Source organism: Alexandromys fortis, unplaced genomic scaffold (assembly GCF_014885135.2).
Source record: "Alexandromys fortis isolate MF-2015 unplaced genomic scaffold, M_Fortis_MF-2015_v1.1 scaffold_264, whole genome shotgun sequence".
NCBI lineage: Eukaryota > Metazoa > Chordata > Mammalia > Rodentia > Cricetidae > Alexandromys > Alexandromys fortis.
In genome coordinates, this window is record NW_026068140.1 from 1602290 (window position 1) to 1619950 (window position 17661).

At 49.8% G+C, this 17661-nt stretch overlaps 1 protein-coding gene across 4 annotated transcripts; it reads left to right on the plus strand.

Annotated features, from left to right (window-relative positions):
• Positions 1–1316: 1316 nt before the first annotated feature.
• On the plus strand, positions 1317–11900 carry Sp7 (Sp7 transcription factor). Of its 4 annotated transcripts, XM_050126718.1 has the most exons (3): positions 1317–1493; positions 1956–1983; positions 9236–11900. In XM_050126718.1, the coding sequence occupies exons 2-3, from the start codon at positions 1963–1965 to the stop codon at positions 10502–10504; spliced, it is 1290 nt and encodes a 429-aa protein (XP_049982675.1). In that variant the 5' UTR covers positions 1317–1493; positions 1956–1962; the 3' UTR covers positions 10505–11900. The 4 variants fall into 4 exon arrangements, with proteins under 4 accessions (XP_049982675.1, XP_049982676.1, XP_049982677.1 ...); XM_050126719.1 differs by lacking the exon at positions 1956–1983 and having other exon boundaries at positions 1317–1549; XM_050126720.1 differs by lacking the exon at positions 1956–1983.
• The last annotated feature ends 5761 nt before the right edge of the window (positions 11901–17661 follow it).

A 17661-nucleotide genomic window follows, 5' to 3' on the forward strand; every position in this document is an offset into this window, starting at 1 on the left:
CTCTGGAAGAGCAGTCAATGCTCTTCACCACTGAGCCATCTCTCCAGCCCCAACAGATGCTATGCTTACCGCTTGGCTGTCTAGTCTTTCCCCATGAACTTATCCCTAGAGACAAGGCATGAGTTAATACTTTAGATCTCCCTCTCTGTCTTGATCGACATCCCTTCTCTTTTTCATCTGGATGGGATATCACAGTTGGAAGTCCTGATCAAGCACTAGCATAAAAAATTCTTTCTGTAGAGGGAACTTCTGCATGGCCACTGAGAAGGGAGCCGAGAAGCCCCACCTAGGAAGCAAGATGACTTACAAGAGAGACCACTACTGAAGGAAGGACATTAAAACCCTAGCCAAGTAAATAAAAATAAAAAGCTGGGCGGTGGTGGTGCATTCTGGAGGCAGAGGCAGGGGGATTTCTGTGAGTTCAAGGCCCCAGCCTGATCTACAAGAGCTAGTTCCAGAACAGGCCCCAAAGCTACAGAGAAATCCTGTCTCAAAGAAAAAGAAAAACCTAGCTAAGGGATGGCAACTGGTGCATCAGGAGTGAGAGAAGCTGGAATGTTATTTGAAGGGGGAGATTAATCCCAAGAGGCTAAGTATGGGCATGAATCAGTTGACCCAATGGCCTTCTGCTCTGACCCTTGCTCCTGCGTGCCTGAAATCTCAACTTCCAGCTTCTGTCCTACAAACTTAGGTGGGCCTAGGTCTCATTGAGGATACTCTCCTCTGCAAACCGTGCCATGGTCTTCCCACGCCCCATGACTTGCTCCAGGCTAACTCATTGACACTGACAGTTTGGGCAGAACACACAACCACAACGAGCAGATCATCCCTCCTATTCCACACAACGCATACACACACACACACACACACACACACACACACACACACACACGCACACACGCACAGTGCCATCCTAATTTTATGTGGCTGAATGAACAAGAAAGCATCTCCATTGCCAGCGTTGGGGGGTGGTGGGTGGTAGTGTAGGTGCCCCATTGTGTCATCATATTCATTGTATGTGAGTTTGTCTGTGTTCATTCACCACAGTGACAGTCCCATGTGGGTAGCAGTATGTACGTGTGCATGCATCATCCCTGTGTTTGTTCATGAGTGTGTATGTCAGTGTGTTCCAGTCTTTCTGTGTGAGTGTCGTCCCCAATCCCCCATCCCCCCCCCCCAGATCTCTAATTAGTGGTTTGGGGTTTGTTCCTTTTCCCTCCTGTTCTTTCCTTTAGCAGAGCAGCGGCAGCGGCAGCAACCTCGGTAGCAGCAGCACCAGCAGCAGCAGCAGCAACAGAAGCTGCGCGCCACTGAGTAGCCGTGAGGACTCTCAGTCAGAGTGGGATTGTAGGATTGGATCTGAGAGGGAACAAGAGCGAGCTGACCTGAGAGAAGAGTGGATCCCTCCCAGCGCCCTCAAGCCACCCCTTGCCAGCAGTCTTCCTGCCAGACCTCTTGAGAGGAGACGGGACAGCCAACCCCAGACTCCCCAGGTACAGATGCCGAGCAGCTCTGGGGACTGTCCACAGATGCCTTTTGGATTTCTGGGGTATGTAGGACACCTAGGTCTACCAGCCCTTTTCACCTTTCCTGGTAGCACCCCCAAAGAAGCTCTGACAACTTGCCCATATTCCTGCTTCCCACCCGCTCCCTGGGCGCCCCCTTTTTTCCTTTCCCTCCCAGATCCCTTCTTTGGGGAGCTCAGCAAATGAAACAGGAAATTTGGACCCTCTGCCTCCCTCTCTCGCCCTCCTCATTGGATCCGGAGTCTTCTCCGCTGGGAAAGCTGTAATTAGGAGGGTGGATCCCTACAGACAGAGAGCAGCCCCCCCACCCCCACCCCCCAGTCCCTTCTAACTTTAGATCTCTTCTCTCCCATTCTCCCTCCCTCTCCCCTTTCCCTCTGGCTCCTCGATTCTCTCCATCTGCCTGGCTCCTTGGGACCTGATCCCCAGCCTGAGGATGGCGTCCTCTCTGCTTGAGGTAACTGTTTCCTCCTCTTCCTAGGAAACCAGCTACAATCTTCCTGGTCCTAACCCATGCCTACCCCACCCCCTCAGCTCACAGAGGCGGTAGCTGCAAAGCCAGTCACTTCCAGGATCCTTCTGGTGATGAGTAGTGTCCTAGGAGGGGTGAACAGGGGGTAGAAGCAAAGGGAGGGGAAAACAGGGCCAGGGGTCGGAGGGCAGTTAAAGAAGGGGGAGAAGAGTTAGGTAAAAAGAAAGTGAGGACCCCTAAGATCATCTAGGCACTAACTGTGAGGAGTGCAAGAACACTGGGGGTGGGGGTGACGGCAGGGAACAGGTAGGCTGACAGCGGATAGTGTCTGAGCCGGCATAGAGGAGCCTTCAGCTAGTTCTTTGGCTTGGGAGGGAATCCCATGTCTAGGGCTTCTACACTAAGCAAGATTTGGTCAGGTCTGTGTTGAGGAGAGAGCCTGGACTGGGAGCTGGTGTGTGGGAGAGGAGGGAGGCTGTGGGAGAGAAGAGGAGAACAGCCCTGCATGTGGGGGGCTGACCCGAGAGGGAACCAAGGAGGAGGGACAGGCTCTGAGGCCGCTTGCCCGGCTCACAAATATTTAGCTTTTGGCCAAAGACAAACTGAGCTCTATTTTGGGAGTGGGAGGCGCCAGGGAGGACTGGGCCACTCCCCTCAGGCTGGGACCCCAGTATCCCTTGCCTCTGGTTCTGACGACAGAGAGAATTAGGGTACCATATGAATTTGGCATCTTGAGAAATCACTAACTTTGCAATGGCTTCTGGGGGACCCAAAGCACAGAGTCGGACAAGGAGGACTTACAGTCCTCCAGTCACTTGGTGCTGTTTCAGGGTCCTTCTGGAGGTGAGATAATCCTCCTTGGATGTCAGTGCCCTCCAGCAGCATCAACTTGTTCCTATTTTGGGGGCCTTCAGAAGCCACATCTCAGCCCGAAGTAGTGGCACACACCTTTGATCCCAGCACTTGGGAGGCAGAAGCAGGTGAGGCCAGCGCATCCACATAGAGTTCCAGGACAGCCAGAGCTACATAGAAAGACCATGTCTCAAAAACAAAACAAACAAAACTTCTGTTCTGGGTGCACTAACTCAGGTCCCAGGAGTGACGAATCCTTGGTGATTGATTCATCAGAAAGTCACCCGGCTAGCCGGGCGATGGTGGCGCACACCTTTAATCCCAGCACTCGGGAGGCAGAGGCAGGCGGATCTCTGTGAGTTCGAGACCAGCCTGGTCTACAGAGCTAGTGCCAGGACAGGCTCCAAAGCCACAGAGAAACCTTGTCTCGGAAAAAAAAATATTTTATAAAGTCTGACTCCAGCAGAACATACATTTTCTAAGATTCTGTNAAAAAAAAAAAAAAAAAAAAAAAAAAAAGAAAGTCACCTGGCTAAACCTGTGGGAGATGTGCGTGTGTGTAGTCACTTCTGTGTCCACTGGCCTTTGTATAAGTGTTAGAGTTGCCTACATTGCTGACTTTGTGGGTATAGGTGTGTGTATGTGTGTGTACACAAGAGTGCGTGTGTACTATAAGCTGGATTAGTTTAGTACTCAGTCCACATGAGGAGTGGTATCCATAAGGTTATGAGATAATGACTTTGTGACTGAGTTTGAGGTAATGGCCTACAAGCCAGTAGGGCGGGACACACTCTATAAGCAGATAGGAATCCCGATTCAGAGACCTATTCTCAACAGCACTGTGTACCGATTGTTCTCGTGGCCCCTTCCCCAATGGAGTCTAAATTTCTTTATTTATCAGTATGTATATGTATGACTATGGGCACATACTTCTACTCAACAGACTATATTGAAACAATGGTTTTGAGGAAGCAGGAAAAAAAAGGTGCATTTGAGTCCTGGGTCTGCCAGGGCAGGGACAGTGTTGTGGGCATTCCCAGCCTTGCCAGCGTGGCACGCGTGCCTGGGGGAGGGGCATCTGGGAGAATTTCTGGAAAGACAGAAGCATTTGGCAATAAGAATGCGTGCTTCTGGGTGCTAGGCTTGCCAGTCTCCAGCTCCCTGTGATCAGGACACACCTAACCCAACCATGGACCAATCTCTCTCTCTCTTTTTTTTTTTTTTTTTTTTGAGACATGGTCTCTGTACATAGCTCTGGCTGTCCTGGAACTCACTCTATAGACCAGACTGCCCTCAAACTCAGAATCCGCCTGTCTTTGCCTCCCAGGTGCTGGGATTAAAGGTGTGTGCCACCACCTAAGGCAGTCTCTCCATTTTTATACCTAGTTTTTAGGGTCCTAGGTTCTTCTGCAATGCCCTGGAAATCCCTCTGAGATGAGTAGCTTCTCTAGCAGTGGAAGGAACTTGGGATTCAGAGAGGGAAGCCATTGCTGTGGTAAGGACACTTAGCTGAACTGAGGGGAGCTGGGGAGGAGAGGACACTAGGCATGGAGTTGGGAAGCCTGTGCTGTCGGGATACAGCTCAGTGCTGGAGTGCTTGCTTAGCAGGGATGAGACCTTGGGTCCAAATCCCTAGGAAGCCAAAAGATAAAAATAAAATATTCATAATAAAAAAATTTGGTTTGTTTTTCAAGAAAAAAGACTTCTCTGTGTATTCTCTCTGTAGACCAAGCTGGCCTCGAACTCACAGAGATCTGCTTGCTTCTGCCTCCCAAGTGCGGGATTAAAGACATGCTCTACCACTGCCTACAAGAACATTTTTAAAAATTATAAAGCTGGGTGAATTAAGAAAACTTGGGAGAAAGCTAGAAGTAGGACCAGGAAGCCAGGGTGGTCAGCCTCTGCAGCTAGTCCCAGCTGTCAGAAGTGTAGTAAGCATTTCCACTGTGAGTTACTTGGAATCAGGCAGTCCCTTCGATTCACTTGACGTCAGAGAGAAAGCTTATCTTTCTTTAGAAGCTCCTCATTCAGTACTTTAAGTCTTTTATTTTGTTTATTTTTTTTTTTTTTTTTTCCTTTTTTGAGACAGGATCTCGCTATGTAGACTGTCCTGGAACTCACTACGTAGAACAGACTGGCCTCAAACTCATAGAGCCCTGCCTGCTTCCCAGTGCTGGGACTAAGGGCAGGAACCTGGCTAAGCCTTTTATTTTAAAGGGTGGTGGGACAGGGATGAGGAACAGGGAAGCTGGAAAATGGGTATCTTGGTTTCTACAAGGTAACGCATATGATCTTATAGGAGCTTATGCCCGGAATCCTGAACCCTTTCCCTCAGCTCTTACAGAGAGCGAGCACTTCTCCTCCAGTGCTTGGCCCCAGAGCAGGCCGGTACTTTGCTTTTTCTTTCTGACCTCCACGGCCCCTATTGGCCCTTGCTCCCAAAGTCGGGGTCTCATGTCAGCGTAGGGTTGGCTGTCTTTTTTATCCCTCCCTACCTCCCCACAGCTGGGTGGGGTCCCTGGGCTTGGCTGAGGCCCTTGTGGCCACAGTGTGAGGGCCGGGCAGGCGGGGGACCGCATCGGCGTTTTTAAAAATAAACCGACCGCAGGGAAGCCACCGGAGCCGGAGCCGAGCAGGGCCATGCTGGGCAGAGGGGGAGGGGCAGCAGCTAAAGGGGAGAAGGAGGGAGGAATGACCTGCTCTGGGGTTGTCTGGGGCCCATCGCTATGGTAGGTTTTCTTAGGTGGGAAGTGTATGCCTTTCTCCTCCTCCGGCTTCCTTCTCCTGTCTTTTCCTGTGTTTTCCTTAGTTTTCCTGGCCCGGGATCCCTTACCACCTTTCTTTGCTTATTTTGCCTTCCTTGCCTTTTCTTTTTCAACTTTCCTGTCCATTTCTGTCTCTTAAAGCAAACATCCCTTTATGGTCCCCTGCTTCTCTGTCACTACCATAGTGGCATACCACAGCTTTCATGCCGCCACGTCCTTTGTGTCCCCTGTTTCTGTATCTCCACAAGTCTTTGAGTTCCTATGTTGCCACCTGCCCTTCATGCTAAACTTTACTCCTGTCCCACCAGCTTTCCTGCCCTAACCTCTCTGCTTGGGCCCTTAGAAGCTTCAGGGAGCCTGGTGGTAGTGGCTGCGCACACCTTTAATCCCAGCAGCACTCAGGAGGCAGAGTCAGGAGGATATCTGTGAGTTCGAGGCCAGCCTGGTCTACAGAGCAAGTTCTAGGACAGCCAGGGCTACACAGAGAAACCAACCATCTGGGGGTGAGGGTGGGTGGGGAAACTTCAGGAAAACCCTTCCTGGGAAAGTCCAGAGGTTTACTGATGGACAATAAACAACAGTTTATTTGGGTGGTATTTGATGGCTCATATTTGGGAGTCCGTAGGATTTTGTTTGTTTGTTTGTTTGTTTGTTTTTTGGTTTTTTTGAGACAGGGTTTCTCAGTAGCTATGGAGTCAGTCTGGAATTCTCAGAGATCTGCCTGCTTCAGCCTCCTGAGTGCTGGGATTAAAGGTGTGCACCACCACCTCTGGGCAGGAGGCTGTAGAATTAACAAGACCTCACACAAAGATAGAGAGTTGGGCAGGGGTGCAGTATAGGAGTGGTAATCACAAAGCCCTTCACTGAGATGTGGAGACACTAGCCTCACCTCTAGGACTTGGCATCTCATCTCACACCTGCACACTGAACTAGGGGCCACCAGGCAGCTCTGAGAACCCTGGATTCTTGCCTCCCTTTGTAAGGCTTATTAGGAAGACATTGATTTTTATTTATTTCTTCCTTTCTTTACTTTTCCTTCTTTTTTCCCTTTCTTTTTTCTCCCCCCCCCATAGGGTTTCTTTGTAACTCTTGCTATCCTGTCCTGGAACTCACTTTGTAGACCAGGCTGGCCTTGAATTCAGAGATCTGCCTGCCTCTGCCTCCTGAGTGCTGTATTTAAAGGCATGTACCACAACTAGTACTTTTTTATTTTAACTTTACTTGTATAGGTGTTTTGCTACATGGATGTATGTGCACCATGTGTGATCCTGGTGCCTGTGGAGCCAGAAGAGGGTGCTGGAACTGCCATGTGGGTGCTGGGAACCTAACCCCAGCTCTCTGGAGGAGCAGTAAGGGCTTTTGACTGCCAAACCATCCCTCCAGCCCCAATAACCAGGTTTTAGAAAACTGTGTGATACATGGACACACGAGGTGGGGGTGTATCTATGTGAATGCCATGCCATAGGATGTGTGGAAGCCAGAGGACAGAGGACAGCTTGTGGGAGGTCTCTCCTATCATTTTGGGTTCTGGTGCGGGGTGGGGGCGTGAACTTAGGTCATCAGGCTTGGTAACAAATGCTTTTACCCACTGGACCATCTCGCTGGCCCCATATGGCCAAGCTTTTGTAGGATCTCTCATTTTCTCTCTTTGTTTGTAAGGTAATTGGGTTGAACCCAGTATTTTGTACATACTAGCCAAGGATGCTAGATTGCATCTCTTCCCATGAGATTCTGAATGTGACCTAAGGAGGGGTACCAGGAGCTCCTGAGGCAGGACAGTCACGAGGGTGCTCAGATTGGTCATTCAAGAAAGGGTTTCTCTGTGTAGCCCTGGGTGTTCTGGAACTCGTTCTGTAGACCAGGCTGGCTTCAAACTCACAGAAGTACGCCTGCCTCTGCCTCCCAAGTGCTGGGATTAAAGGTGTGTGCCACCACCACCTGGATACCTCTGTGAATTTTTTGTTTGTTTGTTTGTTTGTTTGTTTGTTTGTTTTGAGACAGGGTTTCTCTGTAGCTTTGGAGCCTGTCCCAGAACTCACTCTAGACCAGGCTGGCCTCGAACTCACAGAGATCCGCCTGTCTCTGTTTCCCAAGTGCTGGGATTAAAGGCGTGCGCCACCACCACCCAGCCACTTCCATATTTCTAAAAGGCCTCCTCAGTCCACTTTTATGTCTTCCATTCACTCACTTGAACTGTTTGGTGTGGACCAGCCCATCCATGGACCACATGTTAGGGGATACTGAGACATGGAAGAGAAAGGCTGTAATTCAGTGTCTTAACCAGCTCCCTGTCTTGGAGAGTCTTGATGACATTGGACTCTTCCATTGCTCAGAGGAACACTAGCTAGTACCAAGAAGCAGGAGGTGCCCAATGCCTGTTTGAAAACCATTCTTGCTTCACCAGTCTAGGCTTGGCTGCAGCGCTATTCCCTCTCGGTGTCCCGGCAGTGTCTCTGCTGTCCTCTCCTCTAGCTTCCCAGCTCCAAAGTCCATGCCACCAGATTCCTTCCCAGGCCTTGTGGACTTGACTTCAGGGAGAGGAGGCGGTGACTCTTCAGTCATGGACTGAAGCAGAAATAGTAAATGGAAGTGGTGAAGCCAGGGAAATCTGGACTGGGGTCCAACACGGTTCCCCAGTGCTTTTGCTTCTCTCTGTGCCCCCATATTGCTTTCTGTGGAGAGGATATGGAAGACAGTGGCCTTGCTGTGCTGACCAATCTCATCTCAGAGACCCTCCTGCCTTGGTGTCCTAAGGAGCTAGGCTTTTTAGTTTGGGTTTTTAGTTTCAGTTTTTCAAGACAGGGTCTCTCTACATAGCCCTGGCTGTCCTGGAACTTTTTTTTTTAATATTTATTTATTATATTATGCGTATAGCATTCCTTCCACGTGTGCCTGCAAGCCAGAAGGGGGCACCAGGTCTCATTATAGATGGGCTGTAAGCCACCATGTGGTTGCTGGGAATTGAACTCAGGACCTCTGGAAGAGCAGTCAGTGCTCTTAACCTCTGAGCTATCTCTCCAGCCCATGTCCTGGAACTTACTATGTAGACCAGGGTAGCCTTGAACTCACAGAGATCCTCCTGCCTCTGTTTAGAGTTCAGGCATAAAGTTATGCGCCACCATTCCCGGCCTGTTTGCTTTTGAGACAGGGTCTATGCCGCCTGTTCTGGCCTGGAACTGCTGTGCAGCTGAGGGTGACCTGAGCCTCTGGTTTTTCTTACTTCAACCTCCTAAATTATGGTGTGAGCTACCACATTCAGGTCATGCTCTTCTTTGAGGGACATCCTTTTTGAGTCCCTGGCCATGGCTTGGCTTTTGTCTGCTTCAAGTCCCCTTTCCTAGGTCAGGGCCCTAATTCTCACCTCAGCCAGCTCTTCCTCAGACTCCATAGTGGGCACTTCCTGTCTGCTGGACTAGAGTATCAGGTCTGGGCCTCTCCTGTCCAGGGGTCCAGGGGTCCAGGGCCTCGCTGGCACGCCACTCTTCCCTCTAGTTCCCCGTCTCTTTAGCTTTCCCTAACCTCTGTGCTTTGTCCTCCGTGTCTGTAGGTCTCAGTCCGATAGCTACACTCTCCCCGCTCTCATCTTTCCTCCTAAGTGGTGCCTCCGGCTCTCTCTACAGGAAGAAGCTCACTATGGCTCCAGTCCTCTGGCCATGCTGACGGCAGCGTGCAGTAAATTTGGTGGCTCCAGCCCTCTGCGGGACTGCGGGACAACAGTGGGAAAAGGAGGCACAAAGAAGCCATACTCCGACCTTTCAGTCCCCAAAACCATGGGGGACGCCTACCCAGCTCCCTTTTCAAGCACCAATGGGCTCCTCTCCCCTGCAGGCAGTCCTCCTGCCCCAGCCTCTGGCTATGCCAGCGACTATCCACCCTTTCCCCATTCATTTCCTGGGCCCACTGGTGCCCAAGACCCTGGGCTACTGGTGCCCAAGGGGCACAGCTCTTCTGACTGCCTGCCTAGTGTCTACACCTCTCTGGACATGGCCCATCCTTATGGGTCCTGGTACAAGGCAGGTATTCATGCAGGCATCTCACCAGGTCCAGGCAACACACCTACTCCTTGGTGGGACATGCACCCTGGGGGCAACTGGCTAGGTGGTGGCCAGGGCCAGGGTGATGGGCTACAAGGGACACTGTCCACAGGCCCTACCCAGCCTCCACTGAACCCCCAGCTGCCTACTTACCCATCTGACTTTGCCCCCCTCAATCCAGCTCCCTACCCTGCGCCCCACCTCCTGCAATCAGGGCCCCAGCATGTTCTACCCCAAGATGTCTATAAGCCCAAAGCAGTTGGCAATAGTGGGCAACTGGAGGGGAGTGGTGCAGGCAAACCCCCGCGGGGTGCAGGCACTGGGGGTAGTGGTGGATATGCCGGTAGTGGGGCAGGCCGTTCTACTTGCGACTGCCCCAATTGTCAGGAGCTCGAGCGGCTGGGGGCAGCAGCTGCTGGGCTGCGGAAGAAACCCATTCACAGCTGCCACATCCCTGGTTGCGGCAAAGTGTACGGCAAGGCTTCCCATCTGAAAGCCCACTTGCGCTGGCACACTGGCGAGAGGCCTTTCGTCTGCAACTGGCTTTTCTGCGGCAAGAGGTTCACCCGCTCCGACGAGCTGGAGCGCCACGTGCGCACTCACACCCGGGAGAAGAAGTTCACCTGCCTGCTCTGCTCCAAGCGCTTCACCAGAAGCGACCACTTGAGCAAACACCAGCGCACCCACGGGGAACCAGGCCCGGGGCCGCCCCCAAGTGGCCCTAAGGAGCTGGGGGAGGGCCGCAGCGTCGGGGAAGAAGAAGCCAGTCAGCCTCCCCGATCTTCCACCTCGCCTGCACCCCCAGAAAAAGCCCCTGGAGGCAGTCCGGAGCAGAGCAACCTGCTAGAGATCTGAGCTGGGTAGAGGAAGGTCTCCAGTTCCAGGGTCCTCTTGCCAGGCTCTCTTGGTGTGGTGGGCCACTGCTTGCCCCTCACTCTTTCCTAAGCATGCTATACTTGGGGGCTTTCTCCGCCTGACCCCTAGACATTCCTAACCTGGCTATCTCCTTAGCTCTTCTCCCTTTACCCACTTAGTCAAACTCCTCTCAAGCCCTTGCCTGTGCCTGTGCTCTAGCTTCCTAAACTTTCTCGTCCCTTCCGTGTTCACAGTCTCTTACTTTTTTCTTCCATTTGGACTCCCATCGCCCTCATTAACTCTTTGCCATCGAATCTTTTTGCTTCCCAACCCTGTTCGCCACTTCCCCAGCAGCTTCCGGCTGAGTTCAGGCTTCTGCTGTGCTTCATTCCCTTGAGCCTTTTTTAAAAAGCAAACACAATGATGATGATAATTTATTGCCCCCTGGTGGTTCCTCATTAGGAAGCCGAGTTAGGGAAATTGGTGTTAGTTACCCGGCTGGGAGCATAGTGCCAAGAAGGGGGCAGACCAACGGGGATCTGATCCCCAAGATGGGGTGACCCCAGGGTCAGGGAGGCTGCCTCCAGCCTTGAGTACTTAACCCCTATGCACCAGGAGTAAACAATAGTAATAATAATAATTCTATTTATCTAAGTTATGACAGGTCAGGTAGAGTGAGCTGGAGAGGGAAGGGGATTTTCTTTTTTCTTTTTTGCTAAGGAAATTCTAGTCAAATGCATTTCTGTATAGACAAAAACGGTAGTGGAGATCTTGTTCATAGATCTCTATCATCAAGGTCTCAGTGGGGTTTTTAAAATTGGCTTGTTAGTTAGAGTTTATGTGGGTGTCTCTCAGTAAGGTCACTAAGATCCCCAGCCCCAGCCAGAAGCTGTGAAACTTCAAGTCCTGCGGAGGGAGGACTGGACTGACTGGACCCCAGCTCTCTGGACCTCAGCGCGGGTTCTTCCACCACCCCTCTCAAACCCTGTGATCGCCTCAGGCTAATAACCCCCGTTGTCATGGTTACCGAGAACTTGCAGCTGCCGTCTGAAGCTTGTCCTTTGGGGAAAGTCCACCTAACAGGACTTTGGTTTGGAGGTGCCCCTTCTGAAATGGAGGGAAGGCTTTCTCTGGGAATAAGTTCAAGTAAATCAAATATTTATTGAATGCCTACAATGTGCAAGGCCTAGAAGCCATGAGAAGAGTTTATTGCAGGACAGAGGTCCCTAAAAGGATTTGGGGTTACAGCCACAGGCCCCCAATCTGAGTTTCCACTCCATTCCAGTGACTTTTAAAAGCCGCTTTGTGCCTTTGGACGCCTTTCCTGAGACTATTGGGTCTTCCGGTTCTGTCCCCTGCTCCTTCTACCAAAATAAAGGGTAAAGCCCGTGGAGTCTGGGAAGAACATACATCGTTGAAAGGATCATCCCCTTGTGGAGTCTTTTTTTTTTTAATTTAAAAAATAAAAGTTCGATTTGAAATTGTGTCTGGTGAGAAAAGGGGAAGAGGTGGGGAATGGATGGGCCATGGGACATTTCTTTAGCAAGGTGGGGATATTTAATCCGGCGCGATTGCGTTTCACGCTGAAACTTTAAAAAAAAAAAAGCAACTTCGTTGGTCATGCTCTCTAACAAAGTTGAATCTATCTTTCTTTCTTTCCTTTTCTTTTTGGCTTTTTCGAGACAGGGTTTTTCTGTGTAGCCCCGACTGTCCTGGAACTCGCTCTGTAGACCAGGTTGCCCTCAAACTCAAAAAGATTCGCCTATTGCCTCTGCCTCCCAAATGCTGGGATTAAAGGCCTGTATTACCACCGCCCGGTAGGAGTTGAATTTTTAGTTCCCTATTGCTATTTGAAGAGTTGGGAAGGTCGAGTGCTTATTATCCACGGCTTTTTCAGTCGGTACCATCGACCTTGGTCTGAGCAGTGACCCGACCGGAGTATCAACTGTGACCACCGCAGGGATATCTCGCAGCACAGCCTCCGCGAGTCGCGCGTCGGTGGTGAGACTCCCGGCCGGCTGACCCGCCTGGCACGTAACCCGCCCCCTGCCCGGGGCCAGCAATCAGTCGTGCCTGCCTCGAAGTTAGTGGAGGAACAAAAGCCACTCTGTGGCGGCCGTCCCCAAGCCACAATAGGGCTTTGTGCAGCCCCTGCCCCCAGGGCTCCCCCGCTGGGCTGAGGGGTGGCATAGGGTGCTTTCCCGGGCAGCGGCGCCCGGGCCGCGGTCCACCCCGCCGCCAGAGTGGAGGAGCGGGACCCGAAGGCAACCCCACCCCGCTCCACCCGTGCCTTTGCCCAGGTGCAAGATCCCCAGCCTTCTGGCCGGGCACGCGGCTTCAAAGGCGCTTTGAAGAAATCCGAGTTCCGAGGATTTGTCGCGTGGGCTGGGGGCTGTGTCGAAGGAGACCGGGGAGAGTGGGCAGGACGTGGGGGGGCGCCGGGGAGCACACCCGAGGCGGAGGGCGACAGCGGACCCCGGCTCCGTGGCGCACAGGGTCCCCCCCCCAGTGGCTGGCCATGTCGACTCCCGGGCTCCGCCTGTCCGGTGCCAGCTCCCGCTCGCCGCAGCCTTACAGTCCTCCCATCCCAGGCCCCTCGGCCCCTTTCATCTTCCTAGACTCGGCTTGGGGTTTTGCTGGTTTCTGGGAGATAAAAACCGCCTCAAATAGCGGCGGCGTGCTGCCAGGACAAACAGGGCCGGGCGGGCCATGTGCACTTGGTTACCGGCTCGCGGCGCCCAGCTCAGGAGGGCGAGCTCAGGCCCCGGCGATGCCTCCCAGACTGTGTGTGGGGCCCTTAGAAGTCTCTGGCCGCAGCTTCAGCGCTGCCCGGGTTTTCTCGCTCAGGTCGTAGGAGAAGCAGTGGTAACCTACGGCCAAACGCGGGAGCCCTAAGGGGGTGGGTGCCGCTGGGCCTCAGTCGCTGCGTCGCCGGGGCCGTGGCGCCCCCTAGTGAAGTTAGTGGGGGAGAGTGGTAGGCCTGCACTTTGGCCTCCTCTGAACCCACAAATTGTAAAAATCATTTTTTAAAATGTTAAGTTAGCAGTGTGGAAGAGGAGAGCTGTACTTGAACGAGGCCGAGCCAGGGCGGAGTGGCAGAATGGCACTGTAGCTTTGTCCCAGGGCAACGTGAAAAGTTGATCCTCAGCGGTTAAGAGCACTGGCTGCTCTTCCAGAGGTCCTGAGTTCAATTCCCAGCAACCACATGGCTCACAGCCATCTGTAATGAGATCTGATGCCCCCTTCTGGCCTGCAGGCATACATGGAAGGAATGCTATATATATAATAAATAAATCTTTATTTTTATTTTTATTTTTTGTTTTGTTTTTTGTTTTTCGAGACAGGGTTTCTCTGTGGCTTTGGAGCCTGTCCTGGAACTAGCTCTGTAGACCAGGCTGGTCTCGAACTCACAGAGATCCGCCTGCCTCTAAATAAATGAATCTTTAAAAAAAAAATTGATTCAGACATTCAGAGGAGAAAGGTGGGGGCGACACGCCTTCACCCAAAGGTGCTGGAAGTTATAGGCAGGAATGATGTTTGGGGTTTTGGGGAGCTTTAGGGTGTTGGATGGTGATGGAAGTTCAAACACAAACTGCCCGTGGTTGGTCTCAGCAATGCCAATTCTGGTTTTTTTCAAGCCTGCCTGATTCCCCTTCTCTCAGGCAGCCAGGTGCCTGTTAAGTGACTTCCCAGATGACAAACTGATTTGTCAAGGTTTAGCCTGGCTAATAGGAAAAGGTTAGATTTTGGTCACTTAAAACAAGATGCATACATGTAACTCTAGCACTTCGGAGTTTAAGGTTAGCCTGAGCTACTTGGTGTGAAGTCACCTTGGGCTACATATTAAAAAAAAATAAAGCTCTGAAGAGAATCTAAGGATTCTTTGGAACTATAATTCTGAGAGCCTAGAATTTGCAATTTTTTTTTTAATTCAGGAGCTGGAGCGATAGCGCAGTGGTTGAGTTCTTACTGCTCTTGCAGAGGACTCAGGTTTATTCCCAGGACCAGCACACATGTGGAGGCTCACTATAACTCCAGATCCAGGGGATCCTGTCCCCTCTTCTCCATCAAGCAAAATATCCACACACATAAAAAAATAATAAGATAAACCAGCTGTGGTGGCGCGCACCTTTAATCCCAGCACTCGGGAGGCAGGAGGATTTCTGGAAGTTCGAGGCCAGCCTAGTCTACAAGAGTGAGTTTCAGGACAGCTAGGGCTGTTACATAGAGAAACCCTGTCTCGAAAGAAACCCCAAACCCAAAAACCAAAAGTAAATAGAAAGTAAATAGAAATGTTTCTTTTCTTTTTTTCTTAAGTTTTTTTAATTTCTTTTTTTTAATTTATTTATTTATTATGTATATATACAACATTCCTTCCATGTGTGCCCGCAAGCCAGAAGGGGGCGCCAGGTCTCATTATAGATGGCTGTGAGCCACCATGTGGTTTCTGGGAATTGAACTCAGGACCTCTGGAAGAGCAGTCAGTGCTCTTAACCGCTGAGCCATCTCTCCAGCCCTCTTTTTTTCTTTTTTGAAACATGCTGTCTCCACGTAGCCTGGAAATGAATATGTACACGAGCTGACCTCAAGGTCACAGACGTCTGCCTGCTTCAGCCTCCGCAGTGCTAAGACTAAGGATGCCTGCTACCATGTCCAGTAAAGTTTTTAAGGATTTGTTTATTTTTGTTTTATGTGTTGGAGCTGGAATTACAGGTTGTTGTAATCTGCCTGATGTGAGTCTGGGGAACAGAACTATGGGCCTCTGGAAGAGCACCAACTGCTCTGAACCGCTCTTCTGCTCCACTCACAAATTTATTAAAAAGCAAAATAAAGGGGGGGCTGGAGAGATGGCTCAGCGGTTAAGAGCACTGCCTGCTCTTCTAAAGGTCCTGAGTTCAATTCCCAGCAATCACATGGTGGCTCACAACCATCTGTAATGAGGTCTGGTGCCCTCTTCTGGCCGGCAGGAATCATACACACAGACAGAATATTGTATACATAATAAAGAAATTAATTAAAAAAAAGAAAACCCTATTCTAACAGAGCTCGGAGCTCTCCATTTATTCCAATGCGTTGGACACTGTGTTTGCAAATTTGCATAAAATAAAGGCTCTTTGCTTTTACATATGGGACTCGGTCTCCTTGTTGGCTTTTTGGGGAACTTCGCGGTTTTGGACATAACCTTTGAGTCCTAGCTAACAAGTTGGCTATAGCTTTGTGGAAGAATCTGGATACCTTTTGCTGTTAAACTGACATTATAACTGCCCTAAGCATTAATGCTATCAGAGATCTCAGAAGGATAAATAAAGTATATCTGAGTACAGACCAAATACTTTCCAAATCTATTAAAAATGACAGGGACCAGAGTCCATACACAGTTAGTCATACCCAGGTCTCCATAGCATCAGAGGCAGAAATCCCCAGAACAGCTGTCTTACTGTCTAAGCCAGGCCCATAAGGTGAACTTTTTGTTTTCTGTGGAAGAGGGACATGGAAAAGACTGACCTTATTTTGTCTAGGCAAAAGTGGTGCAATCAGTTCTCCAAGGTCCTTCTGTTTGTCCACGGTCTGGACCGGGTCCTGGCAGCCGGTGTTGCCCTGGGGCATCTCGTCCAGTGGTCAGCATCGTCATAATCCAGGTGGAGACATCATGGTGTCCATAATCTCTGGAGACCTTGGGTTACTGTTAGGATATGGGACTCTGTCTAATATAATAAGCTTTTTTAAATTATTATTTTAAATGCCATATTCTGAAGATCTATGAAGTATGAAGGCTGCCTAGGTATGTTTGATTAGACAAATTTTGTTTCTCATTATTTGACTTTGAAAGCATATACAGGGAACTAAACTAAATAAGACTTATTTTTATAACTAGTTATATTACTATGTTAAAGATGACTGACTAACTTGTACTTCCTAACAATCTATAATAAGTTAGCAGCTTTCAGAAGACTAGAACTCCACACTCAGTAGTGATTAGAATTAAAGCTAATAAAGAAACCGAATTAGTCATTCCGAGGGTAAACACAGAACAAGTTTGTATCTAGCTGTGAATGCTGTCTCCTGCAAAGGCAAGGAACAGGTCCCAGGGTGAAATGGGAACAGGAGGGAGTCTAAGAGCTGGCATTGACCTAGGGCAAACTGAGACTCAGGTCTTCCTTCCTGCTGGTCTATAGAACCCATCTTGGCAGGTGCACGTTGCCCTGGGAAAGCTGCCCTGGGCCCAACATTTTTTCCCCTTTACAAGTACCAATGACAGTACTCAATCATGGGTTCTGTCTGTCCAGGGGCTCAAGGGAATACTGGAACTTTAGTACCATCAGTCGAACAATATTGACACGTCTCAAACAAAAGCAATCAGTCTATTGATAAGAAGAAGCAAGATGGGGGCTGGAGAGATGGCTCAGAGGTCAAGAGCATTGTCTGCTCTTCCAAAGGTCCTGAGTTCAATTCCCAGCAACCACATGGTGGCTCACAACCGTCTGTAATGAGGTCTGGTGCCCTCTTCTGATGTGCAGGCATACACACAGAAAGAATATTGTATAATAAATAAATAAGCAAGCAAGATCATTGGGGGGTCTGTTAGAGCTGAAAGTAAGGTCTTTAACAAGGAGACCAGTTGAACATGTTTTTATCCAGCTTCCTGTGAGTGTTTTGTTTTTTTATCATCAACAAGGCCATTGAATCTCTCATTACCCCAGAGTGATTGACAAGGAAACAACATTTTTCCCCCAGAAGAGGAGATTCAAACCTCTTAGTTTCAATACAAAAATTTATGACTCAGTTTATCCAAATAGCTTAAACCCAACAAAGTTAGCAAAGATAAGGAGGCTAAACATTTATTTTAAAACCTGAATAGACCTTGAACAAGGAAATATATTTTTAAACCACTAGTTAATATTCTTATTTATTTTATTTTATTTTATTTTTGATTTCTCAAGACAGGGTTTCGCTGTAGTTTCAGAGAGTATTTTTAATGCTTTTACCTTTTAATACAGTTTTTATATTACAGTGATCTTCCTACTACAGAATTTTTCCATTGTTATTTTGCAGCTGCAGTTTTGCCCATGTTGTGAACCTCAATCCAAATTTCTGACATGCAGGTGGTCCTAGACTGCCCCTGTACAACAACCCCCAAAAGATTGAGATTCATAGGC